The 19,335-nt window shown below is 42.4% G+C and overlaps 1 protein-coding gene across 5 annotated transcripts; it reads right to left on the bottom strand.

Moving 5' to 3' along the window:
• Positions 1 to 13,446: 13,446 nt before the first annotated feature.
• Positions 13,447 to 19,234, bottom strand: LOC310849536 (uncharacterized protein). Of its 5 annotated transcripts, none has more exons than XM_083749832.1 (4): positions 18,710 to 19,184; positions 18,136 to 18,227; positions 16,382 to 16,450; positions 13,447 to 16,034 (listed from the first exon to the last, which is right to left on the bottom strand). In XM_083749832.1, exon 4 carries the CDS (start codon positions 15,241 to 15,243, stop codon positions 14,308 to 14,310), a length of 936 nt encoding a protein of 311 aa, XP_083605958.1. In that variant the 5' UTR covers positions 15,244 to 16,034; positions 16,382 to 16,450; positions 18,136 to 18,227; positions 18,710 to 19,184; the 3' UTR covers positions 13,447 to 14,307. The 5 variants fall into 5 exon arrangements, with proteins under 5 accessions (XP_083605958.1, XP_083605959.1, XP_083605960.1 ...); XM_083749833.1 differs by having other exon boundaries at positions 16,382 to 16,447; XM_083749834.1 differs by having other exon boundaries at positions 13,447 to 16,450; positions 19,160 to 19,234.
• Positions 19,235 to 19,335: the final 101 nt, after the last annotated feature.

Raw genomic sequence — 19,335 nt, 5'->3', positions numbered from 1 at the left:
GCATGCACACTTCTTCAGATACGTATCTGAAGAAGTGTGCATGCACACGAAAGCTCATACCAAGAACTGACTTAGTTGGTCTTTAAGGTGCTACTGGAAGGAATTTTTTTGTTTTGACTATGGCAGACCAACACGGCTACCTATCTGTAACTAACCTAATGTGATCTTCCTAATGGTGAAACAATGTTTTGCTTCATTCTTTACTATGTAACGGTATAGAAGTAAAGAAAGTACTTTTGGATGTAAATGCCTAGGTATTTGTTGGTGTAATTGTGGAAGAATGAAGCACTGCATCATTGCATTTTCTAACCGTGTTGTCCTTTGCATAGGCAGGGTGAGTCACAATGCTGAAGTTCCAGTCCTGCAATTTGATTCACTAGTCTTAACTGGAAGTTGGGGTGATATTTTTTAGAAACCAAATTAATCTCAATAAAACACCATTGGCAGCCACTGGTCAGGATAATTGTGTCATAGTAACCTGGTTTGCTCGGCAAAGTAAACCAAACAAATGAAAAGAAACATTTTTTTTTTTTTGGAAGCCCTCTGGCTTATTGGGACTGCATGAATGTGTGGGCTCCTGGAGAGGGGCTCACAGATGCATGTCTCTTTTATTCTAATGCCGTGCTGAGCTAAGCCAGGGTTTGACTTAGCTTGCTGTCCAAACCCAAGCTTGTGGTTAAGCTCTGTCCTCACTGACCATGAGCTGAAGCCAAGGGGAGGGGGGAAACTTCCTCTCCTGGTTCAGGAGTAAAAAAAGACTGGGAAAAGGAGCAAAGCAGCTGTGAGCTCCTCTCCAGCAGCCTGCATGTGGCCTACTATGTTGAGCGAACCAAGCCAATGTGCCTCTAACCTGTATTGCGGTATTTAGGAATCTCCACTGCCTTGTGCATCAGCTTGAACATTTCCATTCATTCAAAAAAGTTGGCCTGCTGTTTGCAATTCCCAAGTGGTCTTAACGTAGGAAGCTGCCTGATACTGAATCAAACCATTGGTCCTTCTAGCTAAGAGCTTGAGGCAGGAGTCTCTCCCGAGTCTACCTGGAGATGCCCAGAGACCTTTTGCATGCCAAGCATGTGTTCTGCCAATGAAGCACATCCATCTCCAATCCAGGCATTCACCAGAGCCAGGCCTGCAGAGCTTTGCCACCTGTTCCATCATGTGTGCTTAGGCCAAACTTCTTCAGAAGTTGTGGGATTCCAAGTCCCACCAGCTCTGGCCAGAATAGCAAATGGTTCAAGCAAGGTATTGGGAATTGTAGTTCAACAACTTCTGGCACACCACAGACTCCCCAGCACTTGACTACACCATAACCTGGCCATGGTCCATAGGTTATTTACAAAAGTAATTTCTTTCTCCTAAATGGACTGGGCTGGAAGCTTCTTGGGACCAAGCGGACTTGCTCCTGCAGCAAGGCTGCTCCTTCTTCAAATGTAAGCTACCCATAGTGAGGTGAAGGTAGTGTCAAAATAGGAGGGGCGGAGGGAAAAATTGGTGCCCTTGCATCTTGCAAATGAGCAGTAGTACACTGTTGGTAGCAAAGCCCCAGATGCACAACATATCTCAGTTCTGTATAACACAATTCACCCAGTCATCTATCTGTTTCTCCACGTTACTTCTTTGTAGCTATCGTTGAGTTGTTGAATGAAATTCTGCATGTAATCCCCCTCTCGCCTCCCCCCCCCACACTTTAATCAGGATTAATCCCCACAGCTGCTTTGTTGTGTAACAGCATCCAGTGCTTTTAGTGAACAACGTGCCACATAATGAATTTGTCTAAGCGGAAGATCCTACTGCAGTTTCAATCAGAGGGCCTATTGCACCGAAGGAAACTTGGAAAATCCCAAAATAACAACTTAATGTGAAGGTCATTACAAGCTGCACTTTGGGGACCAGTGCTTTGATGCATTGTTGCATAATTATTTGTATCTCATTGAAATGGCTAATTACAGGAGTTATTTGACTACTTATTCTACATTGTTTGGGATGTGCTAATCCTGGTCGATTTGTGAGGAAGAGCTTTCCTGACATTCTGGAATAGCGAGGGCCCCAGCTGGATTGGTTTCCCACTCTTCAAGTGTCTATAGTGAAAAGAAAAAAATGTACACGTGCAGTGCAATCCTATGCATATTTATTGTACTCATTTATTTGGGAGCAACTTTCTTTGAACTCAGTGGGATGTACAGCAGTATCCCCTGTGCATCCACTAGGCAAGTCTCACCGGGGCTCATAGGTGCATAGGGATGTGCTTCTTTCATGTGGCACACCGCTAGTTTGAAAGAGGATTTATTCTGAAGGATGCCATTGGCACCCTGCCATCAAGCCACGTGTGCATTTGGTCTCTCTAAAGGACTGTTTTTTAATGTTGTTAGAATCATAGAATCATAGAGCTGGAAGAGACCACAAGGGCCATCGAGTCCAACCCCCTGCCAAGCAGGAAACACCATCAGAGCACTCCTGACATATGGTTGTCAAGCCTCTGCTTAAAGACCTCCAAAGAAGGAGACTCCACCACACTCCTTGGCAGCAAATTCCACTGTCGAACAGCTCTTACTGTCAGGAAGTTCTTCCTAATGTTTAGGTGGAATCTTCTTTCTTGTAGTTTGGATCCATTGCTCCGTGTCCGCTTCTCTGGAGCAGCAGAAAACAACCTTTCTCCCTCCTCTATGTGACATCCTTTTATATATTTGAACATGGCTATCATATCACCCCTTAACCTCCTCTTCTCCAGGCTAAACATGCCCAGCTCCCTTAGCCGTTCCTCATAAGGCATCGTTTCCAGGCCTTTGACCATTTTGGTTGCCCTCCTCTGGACACGTTCCAGTTTGTCAGTGTCCTTCTTGAACTGTGGTGCCCAGAACTGGACACAGTACTCCAGGTGAGGTCTGACCAGAGCAGAATACAGTGGCACTATTACTTCCCTTGATCTAGATGCTATACTCCTATTGATGCAGCCCATTGTTGATCTCTTCAATATCATTAACAATATTGCCAGCAGAAGCAAGTACTTCCTTAGCTGTTATTTTAACTTCAGAACAGTTTAAAACTTTTTTGGCTGGTCCATGTTGTTAAACTTTTTATTATTATTTAAGTATAGTTGTTGTTTTTGTCCAAAATCACTTTCAAAATTATTTTAGATGAGAAAACGCATTGGGCTAGAAATTAACCCTGTATCATTTTCTTTCCCCCCAATGCAGGCTCACAAATAGGTGGGTCATATTATAATCCTTGCAGATTGGTTGGGTAAAGGTAAAGGACCCCTGACAGTTAAGTCCAGTTGCGAACGACTCTAGGGTTGCGGCGCTCATCTTGCTTTACTGGTCGAGGGAGCCGGCGTACAGCTTCCGGGTCATGTGGCCAGCATGACTAAGCCGCTTCTGGTGAAACCAGAGCTGTGCACGGAAACACCCTTTACCTTCCCGCCGGAGTGGTACCTATTTATCTACTTGCACTTTGACGTGCTTTAAAACTGCTATGTTGGCAGGAGCAGGGACCGAGCAATGGGACCCCACCCCATCGCGGGGATTCAAACCACCAACCTTCCAATTGGCAAGTCCTAGGCTCAGTGGTTTAGACCACAGCGCCACCTGTGTCCCTTAGATTGGTTGGGATTGTAGTGTAAATATTAAAATTTATTTAATAGATGACATCAGTGCATGTTACAGGCCTAGTGGTAGCTAAATCTGGAAAGGTGTTCCATAGAGGTTTGTAAAAAATACTCCAAACATGAAACTACAGGTGTCCCTATGCTTTGACTGCACCAGGTATGATTTAGGCCCCTTCACTTTGCTTTCAGTATACTCCTCCTGCTGGCTTGGGAAGCAGTGTACACATGACTGTTAGCCGCAATCCACACCTATCTTGTTTCTTATGAAATACTCTTTCCCTCAAAACCAACATTGTTCCAAACTGAGAAAAGGAATGACCTACCTGCATTCTAAACTTGTAATGTGTACACAGCTTGCAAAACGCAAGCTGGCATGCATTTTATTGGTGTAGAGTGAGAATTTTACAGAACAGCAAATTAAGCATTTAGATTACACTCCTACTAAGTGTAACAATAACCTTCAACTTTTCTCTTACAATGTGGAGGTCTAGCTTTTAACCCAGAAGTGGAACATGGGCTCCATCTTATTCCGCCCCTCCCCCCCAATATATGCTTACCCTTCCTTGTGGTTCGCTACCGCTGTTTTCATGGTAGAGGCTATAGTAGCAGTAGTAAAGCATGTTGTATGCATGCAGGAAAAGTTTGTTCACTGGCATCTCTAGTTAACAGAAAAATCTGAAAGACCTGTACCACAGTCTGTGGTACACTAAGTCAGACTCTAAGTACATATTAGAGATGGCAAAGTGTCTGAGATATATAAGGTAGCTTTTTAGGCTTTTGCTTGTCTTTCTGTTAAACTTTAACAACTTTTAACAAGGAATTGATGTGATGGGTGTGGTTCTGCTACTGGTGTAACACAGCTGAGATCAAGGTGAGACCCAGTGGCTGTTCAAAACCCACCAGTGACCAATGCTGGGAGAGATAAGTCTGATGAATTACTAGCATGCTGTGCTGGTCATCAGGGAGGCAGCTTTGACTGTCTTTGATAAAGCATGGGGTAGTTATTTTATTGGAGAGGCAAATGTCCAAGATGCCAGGTGCAAGTTTTCAGTGATGCAGGCCTCTTCCTCTTCCATTTGTGCTCCAAGCAAAAATAAAAAATATAATATGGCCAGCCTACTTTTTAAAATCACGGGGGTTAGGAAATTTAACCAGGGACAATGATAAGTGGATGCTGTCCTTCCAGTTACATGATCACTCATAAATGAAGCATAACAAATTGCAACAGGGCAAGGTGGTGAGAAAATTAAGCCAGGAAGTATGTACTTACTTTAAAAAAAGGCTCAGCCTTACTGGGTTAGCATTGGGCTGTGCATGTAAAATCAAATACGTTGCTTTGACAGCTGATGCCTGACAGCTAATTTTGTATAAAGGTAAAGGGACCCCTGACCATTAGGTCCAGTCGTGACCGACTCTGGGGTTGCGGCGCTCATCTCGCTTTATTGGCCGAGGGAGCCGGCATACAGCTTCTGGGTCATGTGGCCAGCATGACCAAGCCGCTTCTGGCGAACCAGAGCAGCACACGGAAATGCCGTTTACCTTAACACAAAGCCTACTTCCAACATTGTGAAAACACTAGAGAATAATCATATCACTTGTTCTGTGAAACTACGCACACCGATTACCTTGCTTGGGAACAATGTGAGCTGCAAACCAACAATACAGTGGTACCTCGGGTTAAGTACTTAATTCGTTCCGGAGGTCCGTTCTTAACCTGAAACTGTTCTTAACCTGAAGCACCACTTTAGCTAATGGGGCCTCCTGCTGCCGCCGCACCGCCTGAGCACGATTTCTGTTCTCATCCTGAAGCAAAGTTCTTAACCCGAGGTACTATTTCTGGGTTAGCGGAGTCTGTCACCTGAAGCGTCTGTAACCTGAAGCGTATGTAACCCGAGGTACCACTGTATCTGGAGGGCCAGAGGCTAGATGCTGCTGGTTTAGCCAATACTGAGCTGCAAGCACAAACAGTGTGGCTCTGTAGAATTGCAGCTTTCTGTGTGCTCCTACCCTCCATAAAACTAGCTTGGCTTGAGAAATAAATGGTGGAAGGTATGTGGATCCTATATAATACTGAGGGAAAGCAGACAAAACACTCTAGTGCTAATGGAGAACATTTAGCAGGTGCATAAAATCCAACTATAGGAAGATATGTAGCTGCAAAAGACAAAAGGAGCGTCTCTGTTGTGACGTCAGGAAGCAAATGTGGTGTGGTAAGCAGAGGAGAGGGAGAGAATGCTGAGAAATAAGTACCGTAAACAGGATGTAAGCAGTTACAACAGCTTGCAATCACCATGTGCAATTATATGGTCATAGAGGTCATATGGTAATATGCTAAAACCCAATAGTGTACTCAGGCATTGCCTCTCATTTTGCTACAGTATGCTTGGGGGGGGGGGGGAGGAAATGCCACGACAATCTTATCATATTCAACAACAGAGCTGTGAGATTGGAAGGTGTGCTGCTCTACCCGCAAATAAAACATTATTCTTTTCTGATTTTCTGAGAGTGATGTGTAGAACTCCCATTAGATTAGATTGCATTGTAGGCAGCATGTGACAGGTGAGGATGTACCTCCTTAGTTCATTCATTAACTTGTCAGCCCCTTCTGTTCGAGTGAGTCAGCCAGCCCACTCCACTTCCTCTGGCAACGCTGTCATCGTCCATCTCCCCCACCCCCCGGAGCCACATACGTAAAATCCTCTGTGCTTTCTCTATTAGCAGTATTTAATTAAAACATGCATTTGGAAAGTAAAAACATTTGATTATCTTCAGCACAATACTATCCATATATATATATATATATATATATATATATATATATGTATGTATGAATATGATGGTTTTGATCTTCATTACAGCACAGTCATACTGATATTGGTAACCAGGAGACCCACTTTAAGTGAACTCAAGTTTTACATTACATTTCCGCCCTGCAGGAGGAAAAGAAGTACAATGGTACCTTGGTTGTCAAATTTAATCTGTTCTGGGAGTCCATTCAACTCCCGAAACAGTTTGAAAACCAAGGCGTGGCTTCCGATTGGCTGCATGAGCTTCCTGTACTCAAGCAGAAGCTGCGTCAGACGTTTGGCTTCCAAAAAATGTTTGCAAACCGAAACACTTACTTATGGGTTTGCAGCATTCGGGAGCCAATTTGTTCGGGAGCCAAGCCGTTCGAGAACCAAGGTACCACTGTATGTCTTTTTAATTTTTGGTTCTCCCAGCCCCTCCGGCCACCCCTGAAACTAGAGCGGCCCAGCATGAATCCAACCTTTATTTATTTTGTATATTTATTAAATTTCTATACCGCCCTTCACCTGAGGATCACGGGTGGTTTACAACATAAAAGCACAAAAATACACAATGTAGCAGCAAACAAAAACAGAGCCCCCCCCAAGTTAAAAGGCCATAGTTTAATTAGCCAGAGGCCTGAGAGAAGAGGAATGTTTTTGCCTGACACCTAAAGATGTGTAACAGAGGCTGCAGGTGAGTTTCCCTGGGGAGAGCAGAACTACTGCAGAAAAGGTCCGTTCTTGTGTTGACACCCTCTGGACCTCTCATGGAGGAGGAACACAAAAAAGGGCCTCCGATTATGATTGCAGAGTCTGGGTCAGTTCATATGGGGAAAGGCAATGCCTTAGGTATTGTGGTCCTGAGCCATTTAAGGCTTTATAGGTCAAAATCAGCACTTTGAACTGGGTCTGGAATCTAATTGGCAGCCAGTGTAGTTGGGCAAGGACTGGCGTTATATGCTCAAAGTGACTTGCCTCATTGAACAACCTGCCTGCTGAATTTACAACACCCGAAGTTTCTGAACCATCTTCAGAGGCAGCCCCACGTATGATGCGTTGCAGTAATCTAACCTAGAGGTTACCAGAGCATAGACAACAAATAGGGTTGGGGCTGGCTACTATATTAAGGAAGGTGAAGTATAAATTACAGGCCTTTTGGGAAAACCCATGTATATTCAAAATATTTTGTATGTTCACAATGGGACACAATTTCGTCTTCTCCCAGTCAAGTACCTTCCACCAAATCCCTTAAGGTGGTTTGGATGGATTTATTTATTTATTTATTGATGTAGGGACAGGGCAGGGCATGTGGCATTTGAACCCACAACCACTTGTACGAAATGTGAGGACCATGACCTTACAATTGATGAGGACATGAGGCACTGGAGTGTGCAAGGTAGGCCAAAATGGACAATTGTATCTGTACACTTAGCTATGAATTTGTTCAGGGGTGACATGCTAGCAAAATGTTTGGACATCACTTCTGTTTGTGGTACAGCTTTTGGAATTCAGTGTGCTGGCTATACCATGAACGCATGACATAAATTTTATAGAAGGATGGAAGTGTCTGTACGTGTATGCATTTGAAGAGCTGCTGTTACATGTTGCAGAAAGGTGCACCTGAACAGTGTATACTTAGCACATGTCATCATACTATAATAATATGCTCAACCATCCATCTTCATTCAGCTGAGACTGTCATCCTTCAACAAGCATGCGAGGAATGCAAGAATACAGGGGTAGGGGAGTAATTAAGACATAATTGCTCATTTTCTAGTGACTAAAAGATGCCAATGCTACTTGGCATATTTGTTTACAGAACCAGTCAAGACAATTCATACTGTTAAAAGGGCTCCATTCTCAGATTTAAATGTCTGGCTGCTTCCCTGGAAACATAATTCAAGACGTTTCCTCAACAGATGTTCTCTGTGCTAAAACTTAGGTAAATATGCTTTCGTATATCTTATGTCGGGGACGCAGGTGGCGCTGTGGGTTAAAGCCTCAGCGCCTAGGACTTGCCGATCGAAAGGTTGGCGGTTCGAATCCCTGCGGCGGGGTGCGCTCCCGCTGCTCGGTCCCAGCGCCTGCCAACCTAGCAGTTCGAAAGCACCTCCGGGTGCAAGTAGATAAATAGGGACCGCTTACCAGCGGGAAGGTAAACGGCGTTTCCGTGTGCGGCTCTGGCTCGCCAGAGCAGCGATGTCACGCTGGCCACGTGACCCGGAAGTGTCTCCGGACAGCGCTGGCCCCTGGCCTCTTAAGTGAGATGGGCGCACAACCCCAGAGTCTGGCAAGACTGGCCCATACGGGCAGGGGTACCTTTACCTTTACCTTTATATCTTATGTCCCACTGCGCAATTTAACAAAAGCACAATTTGGGCTGCATGCATCTGAAGAAAAAGACAGATATGCTTCTGAACCAGCTAAATTGCTCAGTGTTGTGTGCCTTAGACAGTGTTGTGTGCCTTAGAACCTGTGGTCCTCCAGATGTTGTAGGTCTACTCTTATATTGGGGGAGTGCATTCCGTCAATGGCATGGAAGATCTTTGGTTCGGAAATGTACAGTAGCTCACAAACTATTGTCTTGTTTCCTGTTGCTGGAGAGGACAGGTATTTTTCTCAGACTGGGCCTCTGGATTTTGAAATGAGAGGGAAGGATGGATAAATGGCTACTATTCAAGCTATGCTAGAATGGTCCATAGTGTGAATGATATACAAAGTTAGATACATACAATGATAAGTTCTTTAGAGCTCATCAGTTGCAGCAACACAAAGCAAAATTTATTTTTCAAATTCACATTTCAAAGAAAGCTTTGCTTTTATCTCTCATTCTTGCCATTTGTAGTTGTTTTCCATTGGGTTAGGTGCATCGATGCTGAGCTTTCCATCGTCTTTTGTACAGGTTGGATTAATTTTTTTAATGCTTGGGAGGTTTTCCTTTTAACTTCTCTGAACTGCTTGTGATTTCCCCCCCTGGTCTTTGGCCTACAGGTAGCTTTGAATAAGTTTAATTTTTATGTTGCTTTCCCCTTCTCCTTATTTAATTTATTCCCTGTAAAGATTTCACCCCTCTATTTTTAAATATTCTCATTTTCCAAAGAATTATTTTTTTTCTTGGGTCTTATATTGGGCTGATTTACACAAAATTTCACATGGGGATCAACCTGTCTTCCTTAACCTTTATTTCTATCTGCTATGCAGCGTGCAGTGTATAAACCTTAACTAGAAGGTTGTTGGAGTTTAGGTGGGTTGGTGGCTGGGGTGCATTTAATTTTAATCATGAATGCTGCAATCTTACATAAAAGCTACTTTACCTGATTGCTTCACATTTTCTTCTGCAATCACTGTGTTCCAATTTTTGCCTCTTGTATACACAGCTTCTTATATTTTCTCTTATCCCAAAATTAATTCATGTAAAATGTTATTTTGATTTTCCTTTGACATTATTTGTGGACTATGCTTACATCTTTCACATACTAAATTGCATTCACTGGTCTTCTGTTGCTAACTGAAATCCATTTAGACAGTTTACCTCTGTACATAACTCCCTTGTTTACTGGGACAAATTATGAACCTCACATTCAAACTCCCAACTCCCATTGCCCCTGATTACTGACCATACTGGCTGAGGTTCATGGTAGCTGGAGTCCATAACATCTGACAGGGCACAGTTTCCCTTTTAATCTTAGTCTATCCTGTTTGGATCCAGATCTGAGGGTGGTGTATGGGAGTTATCGCTATGCCAATCCCGAGACATAAATTAGGCTAAAAGATTGGGATTGGCACAAGGCTATCTGGTGAGCTGTATGAACCAAGGAAACAGGATTTTCCCAATCTGTCTGTTTTTCATGAAGGGGGGAAATCATACAAGCAACGAGGCAGTGTGCATAGAATGTATAACCTACCATAAAGAGAATTTTAGCTACACTGCAATTGGAAAAACCAATTGCATAGGAAACAAGAGTGCATCCTGTGTACAGTGTCATACTACACACATATGTTTACATACATTTGTTTTTAGATTTACACTCACATGTGGTTTGCATCTTATTCATATCAAAGTACTTTCCCTGTAAGAATTTTTGTTTTTTGGTGCACCTTTAGACAAATGCCAGCAGTTGGAAGTGTGGACGTTTGAGAAGCTTATGCTAATTGGATTGTTCTAAATTCAGACCTGTTTGTCTTTTCTTCTTCTAACCAAATACCATATGTGTGCCTGCTGAACATATTCTTCCTGAGAGACTATGCTCATTTTTCTAGGATGTTATGAAAATATTTCTAAGGAAACAGAAGGCATACAGAACCAGTAACCCACCACACTCTTTTCACCAATAATTTCCCCTTCTGTCCAAAGGCCCTTTATATCGTTATCAGTGATGGGCGACCTGTGGCTTTGCAGATGTGGTTGGAATTCAAGTCCTATCAGCCTCAACCAGCATGGCCATTGGTCAGGGTTGAGGACCAGGGCAGGAGATACATTAGCTGAAGCCTTCTCACAGATTTAGAGCATTGAAATACATTAGGAGCAGTAACATGTATGGGCGAGGAAGTTCTACTGACAATGTTATTGATATAGGCTGAGTTTGGAAATGTGACATAAATTGTTGATTGGGATAATTCGTGTGACTTCTTGAGCTCATTTCTGAGATAGTTCCTTGTTCCAGCAAATGAGCAAGTCAGTTGTGCTTGCAAACACAATTTCTGGCACAAAGAGTAGATGTAAGTACATTGGACCTTGGCCACAGTCCCAAGTCCCTTGCATACACAAGGGCTCGCTGTTCTCTCCCTTGAAGGGAAGCAGTCTGTATGAAATGCAGCAGCAGTTCTCTATGAACAGAAATGAGTGAGGAAGTCTCAATGTAGCTGTATATATGCTGATAAGACCTGCTGGATGATTGATCACAGCCTTACTTACTTTTTCAAATCCAACACAATCTGAGTTAAGCCAGTACTGGTCACACTCTGACCTATGATTTGTAGTTCACCACACATATACAACCACCTTGGTTATTTGTTACAGGATGCAAATGATTAACTTTAGAAGAGCCCCGCTGAGATCTGACCAAAGATCTTGCTGCCAGTAAGTCAAAACTTTTAAGACTCCCTTAAAGCATCAGACATAGCTTCAGTTTCTGATGTAGACCTTGAACCTAAAAAGGCTGCCCCAAATACAGGAGGTGAAAATAATTGAAATAGAGAATATGGCAGAAATTCCAAGCCAGATTCTAAGGCAATCAATGAGAGTGTGACGGCTGAAATGGTGATGTAGTTAATTTCTCTGGAAAAAACAACAAATGACTGTGCTCACTGAGAAAATGTGGGCGGGGTAATGGTACAGGAAAGTGGATTTTGAAAAGTGAGTGTGTTCTTAAGAATAACATTAATAACTTGAAGAACTGCGCCTGAGGGAATAATCTAAGATCATACAGGATGCTAGACTATGATGAGGTGCTGAACCAGCTTCATTTTGCAAAAGTGTTTGGTTGAACAACTCACAGATATATCGGAAGATAAACTGCTTACCTAGCATGTTCTTAGTTTGTGGTGGCCTCCATTGATGAAAGCTACAAAACCAAAATACTTCATGTTATCTAGAACAAGAGCTCTCATACCTGGGTCTTGCTGTTCTCTTGGAGGCATATTGAGAGGGCTTCCTCATGCGGTGGATGCTGCATGACATGACTGTCCATGGCCATTTCTCTATGGGTTCCTCCTTACAGGTATTGCCATTTTCCTGAACTGGCAGTGATGCTTTACTGTTACAGGCTGGGCTTTCTGTTTAGCCTGGTCACATTTCCCAAACCACCTCACAGTAAGGTGAGTTGAATTTTTCAACTTTCAGATTGCAAAAAATGAGGTGCTAAAAAGTTTGCAACATGACTTGGGCATTTAAAATATATTTTGGTTACATTAATATAATGGTAGTTTTGCTTGGTAAATAATATGTATGTAAAATTGCATAGAGATAATTAAAAATGATTGCCAAGTACAGTGGTACCTCGGGTTACAGACACTTCAGGTTACAGACTCCACTAACCTAGAAATAGTACCTTGGGTTAAGAACAGAAATTGTGCGGCGGCGGCGGCCCTATTAAGAATGGATCTCCAGAACGAATTGAGTTCTTAACCTGAGGTACCACTGTACTTGCAGTTGTATTATATATTAATATTATTTTTTCATTTATACATTATACATATTTTATGTGGCCTGACACTTTCAAAAGGTAAAGTTAAAATTCTTTGTTTCTCCAAGAATAGTTTATGTGCTTCTTCATCAAATGTTGACTTACCAAGCGAAATGTTGTCCATTCACAAAAAACAAAAGCAGATTTGAATTCCTTACCCCCAAAACATATTTTAATACCCCTCACTAAAGAAATTTTCAAAAATTAAGATCCACCCCCTAAAATGACATGCTCTAACCTCACACTGTTAGGAAAGTTGCCTATGCAAGCAGGCAGGCAGGCAGGCAGGCAGGCAGGCAGAGGCAACCAGGCCAGGTCATGTGCTCCTCCATTCATGTGTTGCACAATGGTGCTGCATTGCAGCATTGGAGCAGGCAGTGAGCCGATAGCAGGAAGCAAAGAAGCCAGTGAGTAAAGTTAGAAGGGAGATCTACATATACCACATGGCCTGCCCTGCACCCTCTTAAGCTAGCCTGCTACTCTCAAATCCTGTGGAGGACTCTCTCTTGTCAGCAGTGCTAAAATAAGACCAAATTGCCACGATGGCAGATGGGAGGTGGAACACCTTTGCTCCAAGCGGCAAAATATATTGGGCCAGCTCAGATCATATTCTGTTAAGTAACAGAAAGGATGGAGATGAAATTTGGGATTCAACCACCTTTTACTGTATGGCTTTATGCCAGTTTACTAATGACATTTGCATCTCACTGCCATTCAGCTCCCACAATACAATTTTATCCTTTATGCACTTCCCAACTTAGATTTCACTTCACTCACCTGGCAAAGTGGGTTTGTCCATGAAAGCATAAGTAATTTGCTTTATTGTTTTTCTTTATTTCATAAAAATTATACACCGCTTGACTGTAAATAACCTCATTAGTCTTTATTTGCTTGTACAAATTGTTACGTCTCCAAAGTGCCACAAAACTTTGCCTGCAAGTTATTAATACACTATTAAGTGCTTTAGAATTTGTTTTACCTAACAAAGCTTAATGAAACTGGAGTGTTAGGGATATTTTACTTTACTTACGTGGTTTAAATGGGAAAAACGGATGGCTATTTATAAAATAGTGTTATTTTTTGAAATGTATTATGAAAAAATGATTCAAGGATTTTCAGCAAAATTACGCAAAATGTTACATCATCTTTGTGCTTTCAGTGCCATGGAGTTTGATAAGTTCAAACACTTGTCTCAAATAGTGAATCTTCCTCTTTATCAGTATCTTGAATTGAGGCACATTTTGTTCATTTCTACAGAAGTTTATTGTTCACTGGACTCTTCTGCAATATTGGTTAGAAGTGCACAATGTTGCCACTAAATTAGTATTGTAATATAGTACATCAGTACTGATGGGGAAACTTCTATAAAATTACAATGAAACAATTGCTTTTAAATGAATGCAGCCACTGATTATGCAAAATGCAACCACCACCACCTCAATGTGGGTGGTGACACATAAAACAATGAAATTGGAGTTTCTGCAGATATTTCATCCTGTGATAAATATCCAGGTTGAAGTTTGAAAAATACATTTTTTTGTGGGGGTGCACACAAAGTTTAAATCATAAATCAAATAACTGCTGAATATTTCTATTCTGATTTTATTTGATCCTCTTTTATATTGTTCTATTTTTCTATTTTCTGGATCAGTGGAAATAATAATTTATAATAATTTATTATTTATACCCCGCCCATTCCCAGCCACTCTGGGCGGCTTCCAACAAAAGATTAAAAATACATTAAAACATCATCATTAAAAACTTCCTTAAACAGGGCTGCCTTCAGATGTCTTATAAACGTCGGATAGTTGTTTATTTCTTTGACATCTGATGGGAGGGCGTTCCACAGGGCGGACGCCACTACCGTGAAGGCCCTCTGCCTGGTTCCCTGTGACTTTGCTTCTCGCAGTGAGGGAACCGCCAGAAGGCCCTTGGTGCTGCACCTCAGTGTCTGGGTTGAACGACGGGGGTGGAGACGCTCCTTCAGGTATACTGGGCTGAGTCCTTTTAGGGCTTTAAAGGTCAGCACCAACACTTTGAATTGTGCTCGGAAACATACTGGGAGCCAATGTAGGTCTTTCAAGACAGGTGTTATGTGGTCTTGGCGGCCACTCCCAGTCACCAGTCTAGCTGCCACAATCTGAATTAGTTGTAGTTTCTGGGTCACCTTCAAAGGTAGCCCCACATAGAGCGTGTTGCAGTAGTCCAAGCTGGAGATAACTAGAACATGCACCACTCTGGCGAGACAGTCCGCGGGCAGGTAGGGTCTCAGCCTGTGTACCAGATGGAGCTGGTAGACAGCTGCCCTGGACACAGAATTGACTTGCGCCTCTATGGACAGCTGTGAGTCCAAACTGACTCCCAGGCTGCACACCTGCTCCTTCAGGGGAACAGTTGCCCCATTCAGGGCCAAGGAGTCCCCCAAACCCACTCGCCCTCTGTCCCCCCAAAACAGTACTTCTGTCTTGTCAGGATTCAACCTCAATCCGTTAGCCACCATCCATCCTTCAACTGCCTCCAGGCACTCACACAGGACCTTCACCACCTTCACTGGTTCTGATTTGAAAGAGAGGTAGAGTTGGGTATCATCTGCATACTGATGAACACCCAGCCCAAACCCCCTTATGATCTCTCCCAGCGGCTTCATATAGATGTTAAAAAGCATGGTAAAGAGTATGCTGTTGCCAAAAGCTGTGTAATTGATATGCTATGATGTAATTTTTTTGGCTTGACTTTTAAAACTGAATTTATGTTTTGCATATCTTCTGTTGTATCCAATAAACTACTTTGATAAACATAGTTAAAAAGGTGTGGTGGTGGTGGTAGTGGAAGGAACCATAATAGGAGAAGAAGTGTGTGAAACAACTATATCCCAGTCTCAAGAAGGCTGATCTCTAAATCACCGACATAAAAATAACCATATTCATGGCACCATGCTCTTATGAGCTTTGTAAAATTTAAGGCACAGTCAGCTAAGTAGTGTGCTGGTGGAAGTGTTTATATAAGGTTGAAAGAGCGTTTTATCTTGCCGGTCGAGAGCTTTCAAAAGGAAACCATCAAAGGAAGTTGGAAGAGAAGTGAAACGGAAGAGAGTATAAGATCAGAGAAAAGCAAACTGTGAGGCATCTAATATAAGGTTTTTGAATTTCTGGGCTTTATGAGAAAGAAGTTCTTATACAAACTGAAGTTATGTGAATATGTAATTAACTGTAAACTGTTACAAGTGGGAACTGCAAACAGCTTGCAAAGTCATACATGACTTAGGACTCAAGGAGAACCCAGCCTAGAACTAGCCAGCCTGAGTTTTGTGATCTGCAGCGGATGCATCGCTTGTGTTGCCTCAGGCAATATGGCTCAGGGGGACATTGCAAGGCTATGGAACTCCTTCCCTGAAGAGATCAAATTGTCTTCCACACTACCGTATGTTCAGAAAGACTTAGCTGTTGCAGCAGGCCACTAGAACATAATAGAAGTGACATCATTTGTACAATGTAATGTTGATTATTTTTATATGTTATATTGTAGTTCTACTCTTGCTTTTAATGCTTTTTAATAATGTTAACAATTATTAATAATAATTAATGTTGCTACATGGACTGCTTCTGTTCAGGACTCTCCACTCCATTCCATTTCCCCCAAACAGGTTTCCATATTTCTCCCCAATGTACAGTGAGCATTCCATAACTAATGAGCATACATAGTTCTTTCTCATTGAACTGTACTCTGGGTTCCTCTGAGCCTGCTGATACCCCACTTCTTGTATGTAGGTGGTGTCATTTTGGCTACATAAGAGTGATACTCACAGCCTGAAGCTTGAAAATAGAAGTAACTATGAGAACATCTGGTTTAGGCAGCCCAGCCACCACTTTCTGCTGGAGGATTAAGCAGAACAAAAATTGATCGCTCGTTAGATTTGTCTTGCATTTGATATGCAGTTTGGATTTGAAGTTCAAGCACTTAGTTTCCCAGAAATAAAAAGTGTAGCTGTATGAGCAGTGAAACAACCCAGTGGAAAGAGCAGTGTTAAATACCATAAAAAGAATATATTACAGTCATAAAAACAAGGTAAACTTGAACCACCAACATCAAGATGCATATTCCCCCCCCCCCGAAAAAAGAACGTTTAACTCATTCCTTTAGATCCTGCTTGAGGAAATGAAAATGAAAAGAAAATAAACAGGGAAAATGAAAATGAAATTACCAGAGTCACAACGAGCACAAGGGGATATAGTATAAAGCAAACTTTGATGTCTCATTTTAGGGAAAAGGTTCAAAGGCAGATTTTTTTGGGGGGGTGGAGGCATGAAAACTCAACTGAGCAACATAAAGGCAATGAAAGGCCAGGACAAAATCAGTGGGAACAAGGGAATACAAGAAGCCCTGCTTAGGCTCAATAATATTGAGGCTAGGTAGATGAATTAGTAGAGAAAGGTAGGTTGCATTTTCCTAGAGTGTCAGAATCAAGTACTGATCACAATCATCAAAAAGATGTTTTATTTATTATAATTATTATTAATATTCTGTTAAGAATTTTGCTTTGAGAGTGGTGATAAATGGGTGTGTGTGTTGTGGATCTGGTGGTGTGAGGGTTGCCTGTGGTTTGAGACTGGAGGCACAGTGTGTGTGTGGCTTGTCACTGTGGTTGTAGACCACAGTGTCATGTGTCTGCTGTTGCCACAACATGCACTGAACTGAATAATTTGAATATTAAATGTTTATAAGTGGGACCTGCAACAAAATATTAAAGTATGGAGGGTTCCTGTTCAGTATTCCAGTAAGCCATGCTGTCCTCCACAATACGCTACTCCATTATCGCTCCATTTTCCATTCTTTCCCCAGATATTCAGCATTTTGTGGCCATTGAGCATTTTCAATTCTTATTGGACTGGGGTGCCTTTGGGGGGGGGGTCCCTGTAGGGTTTTGCCCCCTAAAGATTTTTTTTGTATTTATATAAAGCCTTCTCTTGTACATAGATGTGACAGTGGCTCCTCCTTTATGTAAAATGCAAGAGGACCACCAAGACAAGTGATTTGGTAATCAAATTATTGTCATATACCCTGAACCAGGTTGAACTCAGACTTTTTTTTTGGGAAAGGGACTATCATTGTACCAATTCCACGACATAACACCCTAAATATTAAGATCAATATATTCAAATTTATTAGACTTCTTAAATTCAGAAAGGTCTGAATTAGGTCTGAATCCAGATATATCCCAACTATTAATAATCCCAGTATCACTACTTTAGAAAGGGTAGTATTATGGGATATAGCACAATCTATCCCTTCATGAAAAGGCTATAATTCAGATACCGTAAGTAAACCAGCAAATAAGTGTGGAACAGCAGTCATTTTGAATGGAATCCACTTCAGAAATAACAATATGTGGATATATGTATGTGAAATACTGTAGATGCTTGTCTTGGTTGCAAAGGGAGAGAGAGAATGAGGTCTTAACTCACACCAAATTCTGCACAGGTCTTAGAGAAGATTTCACACACACATACAGTGAAAGTAGAGAGTAAGTTCTCTGTACACTCAACCTCTCCTACTTTACCTGGTAAGCTATTGTTATCTTTACTTTTAAGACGAAGTGTGGAAGCCCTTAGTGTCCAGCAGTCCGATATTACTCAGGTCCACCAGTTGAGCCTGCGGAAAATAAACAAACAAACAAATGCTGCAAACTGGGATGGCAATTCAAACCCTGGCCAGGTTTAATGGAGTGGATGAGTGGGTCACTGCCGCATCTGCAGCCCTGCATCTTACACCATTCAGCGCAAGAGGACAGGCAAATTGTTTCGCCAGCTTGGAGTTAGTGTAGCAATGGACCCAATGTTGGGGATTCAGTGGACTGTGGATAGCTCAACCCCTCAGTGTTTCAGGGCTTTCTGTGGCCTACCTACCAGTGCAGATTCTCCCGGCTGCACTTCCCAGGTGGATGGAGCGAAATATTTTGCAGTACTAGTGCCAGGGGCTTAGCCAAGAGGGGGGCAGGGAGGGGCCCCTAAAAAACAAAAATCCTGGCTATGCCCATGGCTAGTGCAGTAATGCTGGTGTGAAGGAAATTTTACTTGCAGCCTAAAACCCAAGTGTTAAAAAACACTTCCAAACACATTCTAAGCGAGACCTACCCAAAGACATCTAGGTGCTACAGCAGTCAAGCCTTTGTGGAGGCGAATTCCCATCAGGAAAAGTATTGCACTGAAGACTTAATAGGCAAGGTGTTTCATGTTCATCCCCATCCTCAGTGCTAATAATAGATGTGTGGGCACAAGCGGCTCCAACAAGCACAGAAACAGCCTTATTATGTATCTTCTTCCTCATCAAAATGTTGATTGCACTCATCAAAGGCCATAACAACATTCATAACATCAGCGGACACAGCAATCACAACCCAATCTGGTGAAAACGTTTTTGTTACACAAGGCGAGTTAAAATAGAGGGGAGTCACATATGGTTTGTTCGTGTTAGATCCTCCGAATCTCTTTTACAATGAACGGATCCAAATTATTCCCCTTATACTACTCTAGGGCAAAGTGAAGTGGCAAGTGCTGGGGAGCAGCAGACAGGTGATGCAGGACCTTGCTGCCTACGTATGCCAGGTAACCAAAGACAATCCTGCTGCTGCCTCAGGAGAAGTCCCTTTTCCAGGCTTGAAGCGAAGCCCCTGGGTGTCAGTGCACGGAAATGCGAGGTGTGCTGCATCCACATTGCCCTTCACCTCAAGCAGCAGAAATGTTTTGAACCGCTCGGATTG

Source organism: Podarcis gaigeae (assembly GCF_964106915.1).
Source record: "Podarcis gaigeae genome assembly, chromosome: 7".
NCBI lineage: Eukaryota > Metazoa > Chordata > Lepidosauria > Squamata > Lacertidae > Podarcis > Podarcis gaigeae.
Note: the sequence above shows the minus strand (reverse complement) of the source record. Positions and strands in the feature narration are given on the sequence as shown.

Excerpts from the sequence above, each read along its gene's own strand:
- LOC310849536 (XM_083749834.1), bottom strand. The coding sequence starts at position 15,243 with ATGCTTTTTAACATCTATATGAAGCCGCTGGGAGAGATCATAAGGGGG.